The 14,592-nt window shown below is 40.3% G+C and overlaps 2 protein-coding genes across 4 annotated transcripts; one reads left to right on the top strand and one right to left on the bottom strand.

Moving 5' to 3' along the window:
* Positions 1-4,473: 4,473 nt before the first annotated feature.
* LOC120433158 lies at positions 4,474-8,741 on the top strand. 3 transcript variants are annotated; one of them, XR_005608372.1, is made up of 4 exons: positions 4,474-4,489; positions 4,644-5,179; positions 8,028-8,242; positions 8,448-8,741. XR_005608372.1 is itself a non-coding variant. In XM_039598905.1 (3 exons), the coding sequence occupies exons 1-3, from the start codon at positions 7,525-7,527 to the stop codon at positions 8,653-8,655; spliced, it is 450 nt and encodes a 149-aa protein (XP_039454839.1). In that variant the 5' UTR covers positions 6,572-7,524; the 3' UTR covers positions 8,656-8,741. The 3 variants fall into 3 exon arrangements, 2 of the variants coding, with proteins under 2 accessions (XP_039454839.1, XP_039454836.1); XM_039598905.1 differs by lacking the exons at positions 4,474-4,489; positions 4,644-5,179 and adding an exon at positions 6,572-7,551; XM_039598902.1 differs by lacking the exons at positions 4,474-4,489; positions 4,644-5,179; positions 8,028-8,242 and adding an exon at positions 6,572-7,551.
* Positions 8,742-8,858: 117 nt separating this feature from the next.
* On the bottom strand, positions 8,859-14,318 carry LOC120438762 (G2/M phase-specific E3 ubiquitin-protein ligase-like). Its single transcript, XM_039609166.1, has 11 exons — positions 14,135-14,318; positions 13,409-13,491; positions 13,193-13,245; positions 12,928-12,970; positions 11,688-11,758; positions 11,397-11,486; positions 10,971-11,281; positions 10,676-10,854; positions 10,227-10,396; positions 9,465-9,679; positions 8,859-9,365 (listed from the first exon to the last, which is right to left on the bottom strand). The coding sequence occupies exons 1-11, from the start codon at positions 14,316-14,318 to the stop codon at positions 9,130-9,132; spliced, it is 1,635 nt and encodes a 544-aa protein (XP_039465100.1). The 3' UTR covers positions 8,859-9,129.
* Positions 14,319-14,592: the final 274 nt, after the last annotated feature.

Genomic DNA, 14,592 nt, shown 5'->3' with positions numbered 1-14,592 from the left:
AGTTCGAGCTGGATCAGGTGACCCTGAACCATCCCTTAGTTATGCTGCTATAGGCTCAGGCTGTTGGTGGACTTCCCATGATGCTGTGCTTTCATCTCCGCTCCCCTCTTTTCACTCCTGATGCTTTTATATGTCACTACTGCATGTCCTTAACTTTTGTATTCTCTCTCCTTAGTTTGTGTTTTGTTCTTGTCATCTCTCATCTCTTTTCTTTCCCCTAACCCTGCAACCAGTCATGGTAGATGCTCCTCCTGGAGCCTGTTTTCACTGGGAGGATCTTTGTGTCAAAGGGAGTTCTTCCTTTCCACCATAACCAAGTGCTGCTCACAGTGGATTGTCTGATGGTTGGGGCTTTCTCTCTAATATTGGAGGCTGTTACCTTACACTGTTAAACATCTTGAGATGACTGTTGTTGGGAATTGTCACTTATAAATAAAGTTACATTGAATGGATGTAAATCGATAGATGTTATTGTCAAAGGAGTTTGCAAAGAAAAGCGTCTGGACTTCTTTAAGTTGCTTGAAGACGTTTCACCTCTCATCCGAGAAGCTTCTTCAGTTCTAAGGTCAAATGGCCGAGAGTCCCAGATTTAAACCCAGTGGGAGTATCCCCCCAAGGAGGGACAAAGGACCCCCTGGTGATCCTCTAATCACATGCGCCCAGGTGTGAAAGCGGGTGTGGGACCTAATCAGCCAGGGTTCTGGGTGAGCTCATTGTGAAACCTGGCCCCACCTTGTCATGTGAATTCCTGAGGTCAGATGGCCCAGGATGTGAGTGGGCGTTAAGGTGTCTGGGGAGGGAACTCAAAACTGGATTATAGATGGCAGACAGTTGGTGTCGTAAACCACCGCCTCTGTTCAAAGATGGTCGCTCACAGTGGACATAGATGGCCTCTTTCACTCCTCTTTCAAACCATCTGTCCTCTCTGTCCAAAATGTGAACATTGGCATCCTCGAAAGAGTGTCCTTTATCCTTAAGATGCAGATGGACTGCTGAGTCTTGTCCTGTGGAGGTGGCTCTTCTATGTTGTGCCATACGCTTGTGAAGTGGCTGTTTGGTCTCGCCAATGTAGAGGTCTGGGCATTCCTCGCTGCACTGTACAGCATACACCACGTTGTTAAGTCACAGAGAACCTTCACAGACAGATAGATAGATGTTATTGTGACAAAGAGAAAATGATTGTTGACAGATATATTGTTGTTTTGTGTGTCTGCAGTCTGTCAGGCTGTCTGATCACAGAGGAAGGCTGTACTTCACTGGCCTCAGCTCTGAGCTCCAACCCCTCCCATCTGATAGAGCTGGACCTGAGCTACAATCATCCAGGAGACTCAGGAATGAAGCTGCTGTCGGCTGGACTGAAGGATCCAGGCTGGAGACTGGACACTCTCAGGTATGGAGAGAATGTCTGATAGTGGAGGAAGAGCTGGAAACATTTCCTGTGTCCTTCACTAACTTCTTGTTTGTTTCCTGCAGATGAGACATGAACAATCACACATGCAGGAATATTTTCAGGGACAGAAACACTAGTCTAGCTGGATAGTACATGGATATTTATGTAGGGGGGTCTCCAAGGAGTCTGTTTGTAGGAACATTAATGATAACTGATAAGTCATGTTGAGTTTCATTAAAAGTAGACCTACAGTTAGGTCCATAAATATTTGGACAGAGACAACATTGTGTAACTTTAGATACACTTTATTAGGTCACAGGGTGTACTCTACCTGAGATAGTGGCCACTGTGTACCTAATAAAGTGTCAGCCATGTGTACGTTTCCCATGCTGTATGTTCACAGTCGCAGTGACAGTCACTGACACTGACAGAAGGCTGTGAATAATTTCAGTCTGTGTGCATGACAAAGAGGCAGAAAGGAGCAGCTAACATTTGGAAATGGAAGTTTAAATACTGGAAACTCTGATAAGCTAATGCTGCTAATAGGCTGTGCTAAAATCAATATTTCATTCTCATTGTGTTGTTGGACAACAATAACAGAAAAATATGTACTTGAGAACACATTTATTGTGTATTCAGCTGTGAATGTGGTCACACAAATCCTTAGCAGAGCAAAGTGGCCTACTTAGCATTAGCTGCTCAAGTTGTACAAAGCAATGGAAAACAGTATTAGCATTAATGGCAGCCTACTTAGCATAAACTCTTCACATTGTTATAACGCAAGGGAAACGAGTCACTCATGGCAACCTATTTAGCATTAACTTCTCACATAATAATAATAATAATACTACTAATAATAATAATGATAGTAATGGATTGCATTTATATAGCGCTTTTCGGGGCCCTCGAAGCGCTTTTCACTTCCACTATTCATTCACTCTCACATTCACACACTGGTGGAGGCAAGTTACAGTTGTAGCCACAGCTGCCCTGGGGCAGACTGGCCGATATAATAATGGTTATAATGATGGTACATCATTATAACACAAGAGAAAAGGGTATTAGCGTTAGCTACTAGCTGCTAATGGCAGCATACTTAGCATAACTCCTCACTAATATAATGCTAATTCACATGAAATTAGCATTAGCTGCTCACATTGTTAAAAGGAAAGGGAAAACGATATTAGCATTAGCTGGTAATAATTATTCACCCTTAATTAGAATTAGCCACTAATGGCAGTCTACTTAGCATTAACTCAGGGTCAGAGGGCCTGGTGGCGCCAGTGTCCGGCAGTCTTGCCTCTGTCAATGCGCACCAGGATGGCTATGGCAACAATGTAGCTTGCCATCACCAGTGTATGAATGTGTGTGTGAATGGGTGGATGACTGAATATGTAAAGCGCTTTGGGGTCCTTAGGGACTAGTAAAACGCTATACAAATACAGGCCATTTACCATTTAACTCCTCACTAATATAATGCAAATTCACATCAAATTAGCATTAGCTGTTAATATCAGCCTATCTAGAACTAGCTGCTCACATTGTTAAAAGGAAAGGGAAAACGATATTAGCATTAGCTGGTAATAATTATTCACTCCTAATTAAAATTAGCAGCTAAAGGCAGCCTACTTAGAATTAACTCCTCACATCATTATAATGCAAGGGGAAATAGTTAGCATTATCGGATAATGCTAATTCACATCAAATTAGCATTGGTTAATAACGGCAACCTACTCGGTATTAGCTGCTCACATTGTTAAAAAGTAACGGAAAAAAGAGTTAGCATTAGCTAATAATGCTAATTCAAGTCAAGTTAGCATTAGCTAATAACAGTAGCCTTCATAATTAGCATTAGCTGCTTACATTGTTATTAGCATTAGCTACTAATTTTTTTTTTTACCCTTTTCCCTTGCGTTATCACAATGTGAGCAGCTAATGCTAAGAAGGCTGCCATTACAGCAAATGCCATTTTGATGTGAATTAGCATTTAACACTGACATGTTTTCCTGTGGTTTGAAACAATGTGAGTAACAAATGCTAAGTAGGCTGCCATTGGCAGCTAATTGTTAGCTATTCCGATAGTTAAAAAGGAAGGGAAAACGGTGTTAGCGTTAGCATATAATGCTTATTCACATCAAATTAGTATTAGCCGCAAACTGCGCTAATCAGAGCAGTTAACACTGCTAAGAGCTGTTCCACAGTAACTGTAGCCCTGACAACACTTCAAATAAAGTGTATAGTTAAACTGAGAGTGACTGTTGTTGGACAAAATGTGTTTTGCTGCTAATTATCCACAGCAATACAATTATCATAGTGATAATAGGCTGCTGTTAGCTAGCGTTTGGGGGTGTTGGGGTGAGTGGGACCTCTTTCTGTGACTGACTTGACATGACTCTGACTACTTGAAGTTTATTTGTGAAAATGTTGGACTGTTCCTTTATCAGTATGTAACAGTATGTTTATGAGAGCCATGTAATGTCGAGAGTGAGAGAGAGTTATGATACGTGAGAGATTTGTCATGTTTAGCGTGTTTGGAGGCTACAGTCAGTGTGTAGTGTAGTCATTGTTTTGTGTCTCAGTTATACTACTGAATGTCAAAGTTGCTGCCTTGACTTGACTGGAGATATGGTGTTGATGAATGTGTCAGAACTAACCTAAAGATATAAACCTGTGCAGTCTGGAGAAATGGCCATCATCCAGTCTGTCCTGTTTCCATCAATCACTGTCTGGTTGGCCTCAGTCGGGGCCAGACAATAAGGTCTTTAGAGAGGCTCATCTGTGCTGTCTTTCCTCCATCCAGGACCTGTAAAGGTCCAGAATGAGGGACAAACACATCTCTACAGACCTTTCACATCATGGAGATAAACTGTTCACATTTCTTCCTTCAGGCAGATGATACAGAGTGTTGTTAACAAAAAACAGACACCACAGACAATTCATTCCCCCGGGCTTTCACTTTGATGAACACTGTGAATGTTCATGTGTATGAGAGCCATGTAATGTCCATGTGTGCATGCTGACTGTGCTGCTCTGACCCCCCTCCTCCTTTCAGGGTGGAGCCTGCTGGAGTCCGATGGTTGAGACCAGGTCTGAGGAAGTGTAAGTGTGTTTTTAATGGCATTCATGAAAACAAAGCAGCACACATTCAACCATCTTCATCATTCTGATGTCAGGAGTCATCATCAAAGTGTCAATCAATGAACAGATGATGGATCAATAACTGCAGCTGGATTGTGTTTGTTCTCTCCATCAGATTCCTGTCAACTCACAATCGACACAAACACAGTGAACACAAAGCTCCAACTGTCTGACAACAACAGGAAGGTGGCACATGTGGGGATTCAGTCATATCCTGATCATCCAGATAGATTTGACCATTATACTCAACTGCTGTGTAGAAATGGTCTGACTGGTCGCTGTTATTGGGAGGTCGAGTGGAGAGGAGGCGTTTATATATCAGTGAGTTACGGAAGAATCGGAAGGAAAGGAGGCAGTAATGACTGTTTGTTTGGACACAATGATCAGTCCTGGAGTCTGTACTGCTCTGATGATGGTCTTCATCATGTCAGGCACAATAAGATAAAAACATCCATCTTCCCCTCCTCCTCCTCCTCCTGTGTCTCTAACAGAGCAGCAGTGTATGTGGACTATCCCGCTGGCACTCTGTCCTTCTACAGAGTCTCCTCTGACACTCTGATCCACCTCTACACCTTCAACACCACATTCACTCAAACTCTTTATCCTGGGGTTGGATTCTGGTCTTGTGGTTCGTCAGTGTACATGTGCTGAGTTGAGTATATAAAGAGTGTCCTCCTGCTAGAGAAACACTTTGACTTTTGAACAGATTGTTCAGTCTGTACATGTCTGTCTCTTTCACTCACAAACACGTTTTCAGATTTATGGATTCAATCAGTTGTTTGAAACTGTTCTAAATGATTTCTTGTAAACTTCTTCCTTCTTCTTCTAAACTATGCCTAGCAAGCACTTGCAACAGTTGTACATGGATTGAATGGCCCGTAGTAATGGGCCAGACAGCCCATACTCCCAGAGCACCCCCCCCCCCCCCACAGGACACCCGGAGCGGCACGGTCGAATGCCTTCTCCAAGTCCACAAAACACATGTAGACTGGTTGGGCAAACTCTCATGCACCCTCAAGTATCTTTGAGAGGATATAGAGCTGATCCAGTGTTCCACCAGTAGGACAAAACCGCATTGTTTCTCCTGTTTCCCAGGTTCGACTAACAGACGGACTCTCCTTTCCAGCACCCTGGCATCGACCTTCCCAGGGAGGCTGAGGAGTGTGATTCCCTTGTAGTTGGAATACACCCTCTGGTCCCCTTTCTTAAAGATGGGGACTACCACCCCGGTCTGCCAGTCCAGGGGTACTGCCCCTCATCTCCACGCAATGTTGTTTGTTTAATTTTTTTTAGGTAGTCTAAGGAGCTTGAAAAGAAAAGCATCTGGACTTCTTTGAGTTGCTTAGAGACGTTTCACCTCTCATCCGAGAAGCTTCTTCAGTTCTAGGGTCAAATGGTGGAAAGTCACAGATATAAGCCCTGTGGGAGTGTCCCCCTCAAGAGGGAGTGGCTGTAGATCAGGCATTAGAGCAGGTCACCTATGGATCGGAAGGTTGGTGGTTCGATTCCTGGCTTCCCCTAGTCTGCATGCCAAATATCCTTGGACAAGGCAAACCAAGACTAACGAACATCGGAGTATGAATGTGTGTGTGAAAGCACTTGCACCCATTGTTGTGTAAAGGGCCTTGAGTGCTCAGAAGAGTAGAAAAGTGCTATATAAGAACCAGTCCATTTACCATTTACAATGGACCCCTCTCCCTAATCTACGGTGGCCCTGAAGTGCAAATCACACCAACAAATTGCTAAACACAACAACAAAATTGAGAGGCCCTGAAGTGCAAATCACACCAACAAATTGCTAAACACAACAACAAAATTGAGAAACACAAAAACAAATGGAGAATCACAAAACAAAATTGAGAAGCACAAAAACAAAACTGAGAATCACAAAATCAAATTAAGAAGCACAAAAACAAAACTGAAAATCACAAAATCAAATTAAGAAGCACAAAAACAAAACTGAGAATCACAAAATCAAATTAAGAAGCACAAAAACAAAATTGAGAAGCACAAAAACAAAACTGAGAATCACAAAATCAAATTAAGAAGCACAAAAACAAAATTGAGAAGCACAAAAACAAAACTGAAAATCACAAAATCAAATTAAGAAGCACAAAAACAAAAGAAGAATCACAAAAACAAATTGAGAAGCACAATTACATTAAGAAAACCGGAAAGGGTAGGTACCAGTCGGCAACAGGAGACATCACTGATTGGATGTCCGCGCTGTTCGTCTTTGGAACCGGAAGTTACTCTGCCTGTAGCGCATTTTTTTGAAACATGAACATTAACGGTGACCCAAACATAGCTGTTGCTATTTGAGAATATTTTGATTCAGGACATACATACGAGGTGATACTGGATATGCTCAAGTGTAATCGTGACATTTCAATTAGTATGCGTACACTGAAAACGCATTTAAAAGAATCTGGACTGTACAGACAAGGCAGCTATTCTCCCCTTCCTGAGGTGAGGCGTGCCATTTTGTCCGAGCTTCGAGGACCAGGACAATTGTTTGGATATCGGACCATGTGGCAAGTTCTCAAACAAAAACACAAGCTGCGTGTCAAGCGTGATGTAGTTATGAGGCTGTTGAGACAACTAAATCCTCAAGGAATCGCTTTGAGAACTCGAAGGAGGTTCACAAGACGCACGTATCACTCCATGGGGCCCAATTACATATGGCATGTAGATGGCTATGATAAACTGAAACCCTTTGGCTTGGCCCTGTCAGGATGTATAGATGGCTTTTCAAGAAGACTGATGTGGCTTGTGTGTGGAGCAACAAACAACAACCCGGCTGTTATAGCTCACAATTATATAAACTGTGTAAAGAGTCTTGGTGTGATACCAATGAGATTACGAACAGACTTCGGGACTGAGAATGGGACTATGGCAGCAATACAGTGTACCCTCCGTCACGCGCACACGGACTATTATGCTGGATCGTCAAGCCACAGTTACGGATCATCTACTGGGAATCAGCGCATCGAGTCATGGTGGTCTTATTTCAGAAGAGGAAGGTGGGTACATTTGTGTCTGGTAGGTGTAAGCTACAGTGAAAGCTGATCAGATTGTTGTTGTTTTTTTACATGCATTTAAGAAAATAGAGTAGCGTCCTGCTGGACGTGTTGAAAAGTTGGATGAGATAGACGTTAACAGCCATCACTTTATTGCAGGAACTCAAAATGGTCACTGTCAGCTGTTGTGCTGAAATGAGCATGCTTGCCTAGATTTAACGACGCCAATACAAAATGAAAAACTCAGACCAAACTCTCCACTCCTCACAATCAACACACAGAACAGAGTGAAAAGAATACAGCATTTTTAACAAGAACATTACTGCAGGGTCGCTACAATATTTATGGAAAACTAATATGCATTACTTTGTTTGACATCCATTTGTGGCATGTTTTAAATGGGACCAAAATGTAACAAACCCTATAAAATGACCAAGAACAAAGCTAAATTGATTCTTAAATATTAATTATATACCCAGGTCTCAGTTTTGGACTTATTTGGAGACCTAAGAGACTCTGGAAACTTCAATGGAAGCCACGAACACCAATGCTTGCTGAGATTCTGCTTCAGAGGGGTTCTACAGAAAGACCTGGATGAATGCAAAGACCTCTGGAACAAACACAGGATCCGGCCAAGCAGACTTGCATCGTGTCCAGGGGGGATTCCAAACGAACTCTATCTCTTGCCTCACAGGTATTTGAGTTCTTAACAAAATTAATTAACCTTTTGCATCAAACTAAATGCAAGGTGTTGTTATTGCTTAAGTTGGTTAATATATATTCATAATTTTACACATAAGTATGATAGAGTAGTTTATAACATGTCACTGCATGCGTTGATTTATATAGTTCCATATTGTCAGCAAAAAATCCTTCACTGTTCTATTTTCATTTTGCAGATATGGTTCAAGAGACTGTGGATTTGCTGTTGAGGAGAGGGAACTGGATGTGTTTCCCGAGGAGGGGCTACCGGTTGGATTGTGTGGTGATCCAAACATTGAGGAATATTTACAACAGGCTGTACAACAAAACACACTGCAGCAGCCACAAGACTGGGAATTGGCCACAGAACTGTATTTGGCCCTGAAGGACATAGCTGGGTTTTAGATACCAACTGAACTTCAGTTTGTAATGACATTTGTCAGAGTTACTCTGACGAAGACACACACGGTGTCGAAACGTTAGTTTCTTTCCTTTTTGCACCTAATAAAACCTTTGGACTTACTTGAGTGCTCCAGCCCTTCTGTTTTTCCTTCATTTTTAATGTTAGTAGTGTTTCCTTTCCTCTTGCTAAATTGAATATAATATTGTTCATAATATACAGCAACTGGCATGGATTTAAATATTAACATTTAACCACAAGGAAACATTTAAAATTTTCTTTAATAAAACCATTTACAAATAGTGTCCAGCATTTCTGTCACTTTTCCAACATACACAATATTCAGAAAAAACAACTAAAACAACTAAATGTTTAACAATATGGAAGTTGCTTGTCACATGAATGTGTTAAGTAGTGTGCCAACGGCAGCTGAACCTAACAGGGTAACTCAGTAACTGTAACTTGATGACCTTGCTGATTTAAGAACATCCAAATCCTGGAGCATTTTGAATTCCAAAGTCCATGTTGGCCTTAAAGATGCTGTATGAGTCACAGATGGGTAGCTTCAGAGTATTTGCACAGGTGTTTGCAACTGGAAAAGGCGAATCACTTAAAAACTGGATGCATGGTGGTGGTGTCATTCCTGCCGGTGGAACTGCCGTCAGCCCTGTGGCAAACATCATCAAATCTTCCAGACACACTGCTGTTGCCTTCTCTGAAAGAAGAAAGTAAACACTGTAGTACATTACAGAAAATTTATTTCCTTACCTCTCCTTTCATAAAACTATAAACAAATTAAAACGGCCATTCAAACCTTCACAATCAAGGAGATAATCTGCCCAAAAGCCAAGTGTTAGGACCTCCTTATGCCGCTTGTTGCTTCCTGCTGGGCTGAGATCTGGTCTGAACATGCTCTCCAGTTCTGAAGCAGTCAGGGCCTTGGCAGAGAAGCATAGGAGTGGGGCCAGCACACTGGAATGTTGTTGCAGTGCACTTAAAAAATTCAGACTTTCCAGTCCATCTTTAAATCTGCAAAGGATAGACAAATAACTAATAATTGGTTTATAGCTATAACTATTGCAGTCTTCTAAATTGTGTTTAAATGTCTTTACTTACTAGATCTTTCATTATAAATTTGGACAGATTTCAAATGCATAGAATCACTCATACACAAAAACAATTCATAGTGCTCAGAAATTAACTGTGACAGCAAAAGAAGAAGAGCTCATTGGGATTTCAGCATTTAAAAAAAAAAAAAAATAGTGCTTTCACACTGGAATAAACAAGTGTGTCAAACAAGGATCACCTCTTTTATAAATAACTGAAAAAATTAATCATGTTGCATGACTATGATTATTATGGGTCATTGTGAACAATAAATGTATACTAAATTACAGTTCTAGTGTCAAAAGGTTAATAGCGTGCGACAGTGGCTCAGGAATTAACTTGTTGTTCATCAGATCACACGGATGCTACTGAATCAGTTTTTTCATATACATCTGAAGGTCTGAAAATGTCAGTGGCTGCTATGATGAGCAACTGGCCATCCTGAATTTAAAAGGAGTAATGAGTTTACTGTTGAATGACACTTTGGTTTCTTTCAAGGATGTACCATCTGAGGTACTCCTCCACAAATGCTTGTTTCTCACAAGGCTTGACGTTTCTGAGGCATCCAGCAGTTTGGAAGATTGTGCTGTTTTGCAAAATAAGATTATGCAAAGACTCCTCTGATTCAGCTTTCAGGACTTATATAAAAAAAAAAGGTTTACTGTAAGAAAAACAAAAATATAATTTTCACTACTTTTACGATTCATTCAAACATTGGATTTAAAAAAATAATCAATTTGTTATTTCACTTGTGTTGTTGGGAGGTGGAAATCTGTCCTTTCAGATTACAGAATCTACCTTGAACCTACTTTCAAGATATGATCCAACCCGGATAACTTTTATCCTGATTAAATCTTTTAAACTGGCCCCAAGTGTCTTCTAAGTAAACCCATTCCCTGAGCCTAGGTAATTTTCTACCTGATGTAGAACTTTTGTGATCTCCTCATCTTGCACATCTTCTACAGTGGCGCTGAAACTCTGATTCCCTGTGATGTGGTTGACCAGGTTCTTGGAGAGGAAATGTGGTGCTGGTCCCCCATGCACAATGGATACAGCGATCATCTTTCCTTCTAAAAAGTACTCATCTTGCCTGGCAGCTGTTATACAGGGCACATAATTATCATGGTTAATTGCTATTAAATATGCTAATGAAAAAAAATAAGCCAATTTTTATTAAAATTTCCATTGTAATAATTACGGAGAAAACATCCACCTCTTGAATTATATACAAGATAACGGCTCTCTGGAGGTCCATCAAAGATGGGGCGATTTCTCAGAGTGCCCATAAGAAGTGTGAGGAATTCACGCCTCGGGCCACCTGTATCCAAACCTTCTTCAAAGCTGCCAGGATCATCATTAAACTTGATGAACATGTCGTAGTTGTCAGAGTATGTGCTGCGTCGAAATCCTCTAACAGCTCCATCCCATACAGCTGACCTTGATATATTGAACCTGCTGACCTTCTTGTGGTCAAGTTCCAGTGCCAAATTTGCAATAATTTCATGTGCCTGCAAATTGGTGTCTCTAAAAAAAAGGGAAACTTTTTTTTTAAAGGTGTATATACTTCTCTCATGATTGCATGATGTCTTGTACAGAACAAGATGGCGGTTAATTGGATTCAAATGTTTAAATTACTAACACAGGTTCTTCTGGGGGCTCAGCTTTGGCTTCGTTAGGAGTAGGATCTTCATCATCAGTCACAATCGGATCAAACAGCTGTGTGTAGTTTCTGCAGAGTGCAAACATGTACACAAAGAGTAGATGCAAAAAGACAAATGCATAAACATGCAGTTCCAGTTTTATAGAACGATTCTACTATTTTTTTTTCTGAAGAATCTAATGTAAAAGAGTCAAACTACATACATTTACAATAATTGTGTGTATATATTTTGTGCAACCCTCTGGAATAATTACTCAAGATACAACGCACCTGTAACAGGAGCTCTCCACAGTGAGGCATTCAGTAGTGCCTGTATCGTTTTCTTCTTCCAAGTCTATGACCTGGAAATACAGAAATGAGGATGAATGAAAATTCATATTTGACCAATTGATAATTATTTTAATATAGGGAGCCTAAGTCTCCTCCCCTTCTGGTCTGCTCATGGGTCCCTGAACAAAAGAAAAATGAATGGAAGTGAATGGAGCTATAAAAGTTATTTTCTGGTCTGCTTTGCCTTACTCTCTGAATCACACATATGTTGTACTTCAATTTAAATAATAAATAATTGTGTTTCGACTATGTCTGTAATGTAATTTGAGATTTGTTAGCTTGTAAAAATTCGTCATTAAAATGACTACAAGTCAGATGTCGCAAATATGACGTCGCCTCAGAAGCTTTTCTCCCCAGCGTAGCTGCTAATTATCACATGGCCAGATTTATAGTGGTTTCTCCACATCATCCTGGAAGAAGGATTCAAGCTTCGCTAAACAAAACTAAGCTTTTCCTCTTCTCTGTGTCTGGTTCGATGATGTCAATTTTGTGAGACGAACATTTACATTTCGCCACGTCTTTTCAAACAAAACCTAAAATAACCTTTGCCACCTGTCGCGTAAGCACTTTTTGGCATCAAAATGTGTTTATATACTTCACGGACATCATATTTTAAATCCATGGCACACATCAAACGGGATCAGAAAATAATTTTTATTGGCTCATAGACTCCTATTTTTTTAGCAGTAGGGGACCCATGGTCCGGAAGTAGATGGATGTACCTTAGGTTCCCTATCCCAATAGATTATCTAAAGGTACAATAAGTAAGAATGAAATAAGAAGAACATCCTGTGGTCAAATTTGTGTACTGCAGTCTATCTTTATAAACAAACGAGTGACTCTCCCTCCTCCGTTCCATGAGTTTCATGGCTACGGATCAGCGCCAGAAGATTCTAGATGACAGAGACGAGTCATACACATTTAGTTTCAATGTGTAACCTTCCTTCCAACATGATTGAGACATTAGACTGCTTTGTGATTATTTCATGTACCGGTATGACTTATTGTACCTTTAAGGGTGGATGTTATAATCTATTGATAGTATGAAAATTGAGGATGTGAAATGCATTGTATAATAACAATGAATGTAATAAGCAAACAGTGAATCGTTATCTAATTGCAAAGTAAAGGCGGTGGAGATTGTCTGCTGCACTGTTTTACTAATAAAATAGTTTTTTACCTGTTGTACTTCATTAGCAAGCACAAGATCCCCAGCACCCTTCCTTAGAGAACAAAGAAAAGCATTTTTGTTGTGTACTGTGAAAATATTAATTGACACTTTGAAAATATTTAAGCATCTTGATTAACAAACAAGCAATACAAGTATTATGTAGTCCATGTTCCAAAAACCATATACAGAATGAATGACAAAAGTGTATATCTCATTAATACAAAGTGTAGGCAAAAAACAGTAAAAGATTACATGTTCTTCAAATATCACTTACTCATATTCTGCCGCTTTCTGTAAAGGACTGCTTTCATGTTGAAGTTCCCATGGCTGAAACAAACAAACAAACAAACAAACACACGCACGCGAGCACGCACACACACACACAAAAAATGTATTTCACATATAACTATTAACTGTTTTACTGAACTGAGGCAAATGGTGGTGGCTAAACAACAAGAAAACTCTATAAAAAATTTTAAATTGTACTTACCAGTGTATCAGCAAGATCAAACTCAGAGGGCCTTTTAATAACAATCTCTGGGTCAGAGTCAGACAAGTCTGAGTTTTCTCCAACTACAAAACATGAAAACAAATCAAGCTAAGCTAACTAAATTCATACTAATGTATGAAACTTTATTTGATCATCAATAATAGATTAATACGAAAGGCATAAAGTTAGCATTGAAAACTCATGACTCAGTAGATCCAAAATGGCTGAATTTCATGTTTCCAGGAAGAAACATAACATATACAAGCTAATTTAGGGAGCAATGGTGGCAGAGGAGTTAAAAGCCCGCCCTGTAATCAAAAGGTTGAAGGTTTGAGCCCTGCTCAGTCTGTCACAGTCGTTGTGTCCTTGGGCAAGACACTTCACCCTCCATGCCAGGTGGTGGTAGTGGGAGGGATAGGTGGCATCTGTGTACAGCAGCCTTGCTTCAGTCAGTGAGTCCCAGGACAGTTGTGTCCACATTGTAGCTAATCACCAGCAGTGTGTGAATGTGTGTGGGTGAATGACTGGTTTTGTTGTGAAGTGTCTTGGGGGTTGTAGAACCCTAGAAGGTGCTATATCAAATACAGGCCATTCACCATTTTAATGTAGGTATGCTATTGACTTGGGTGCTTTATGCGTAATGTTATCATTTCACAATTTCAAAATTAGCAGTTGTTGAAACTAAGGGAATGTGTGTCAAAATCCAAACAAACATTAGCAGCTTACCATCTTCAAAGTCACTCTTCAAGCAGATGAAAACAGTGATTCTTTGATAAGGCTTGCCAACTTCAGCCTTATAAGCCTCAAGTGTAAATGGTCTTTGTGTTCCAGGGACAGTAATGACCTCAGTGCCATCCGGATACAGAAGAAGGAAAGGTCCATCTTTTAGATTTTTGTTAAAGTCCTTCATTTTTTAACAGCTTGATTGAGCAGACTTGTGGCAGTAGCGTCAGGGTCTGTTGTTAGGAAAATAGTTTTTCCACGGTATGGCTTCAAACCACCCTTTTTAATGGTCATCAAGCCGACATTTATCTGTAAGAAAAAGACATGAACAATGGGCCAAGTAGATACTAATATGACTCTAAGCAGATCTATTCAAACTTGAATATTTATTAACTGCAAAAGAGGATCTTCCTGACAACCCTAAATGTACAATTACTCGTAAACAATTGTTCTTATTCTGG

The sequence above is a fragment of the Oreochromis aureus genome, linkage group 3, assembly GCF_013358895.1.
Source record: "Oreochromis aureus strain Israel breed Guangdong linkage group 3, ZZ_aureus, whole genome shotgun sequence".
Lineage (NCBI taxonomy): Eukaryota > Metazoa > Chordata > Actinopteri > Cichliformes > Cichlidae > Oreochromis > Oreochromis aureus.
The sequence above is the reverse complement of the archived record's forward strand: the minus strand, read 5'-3'. Positions and strand labels throughout refer to the sequence as shown.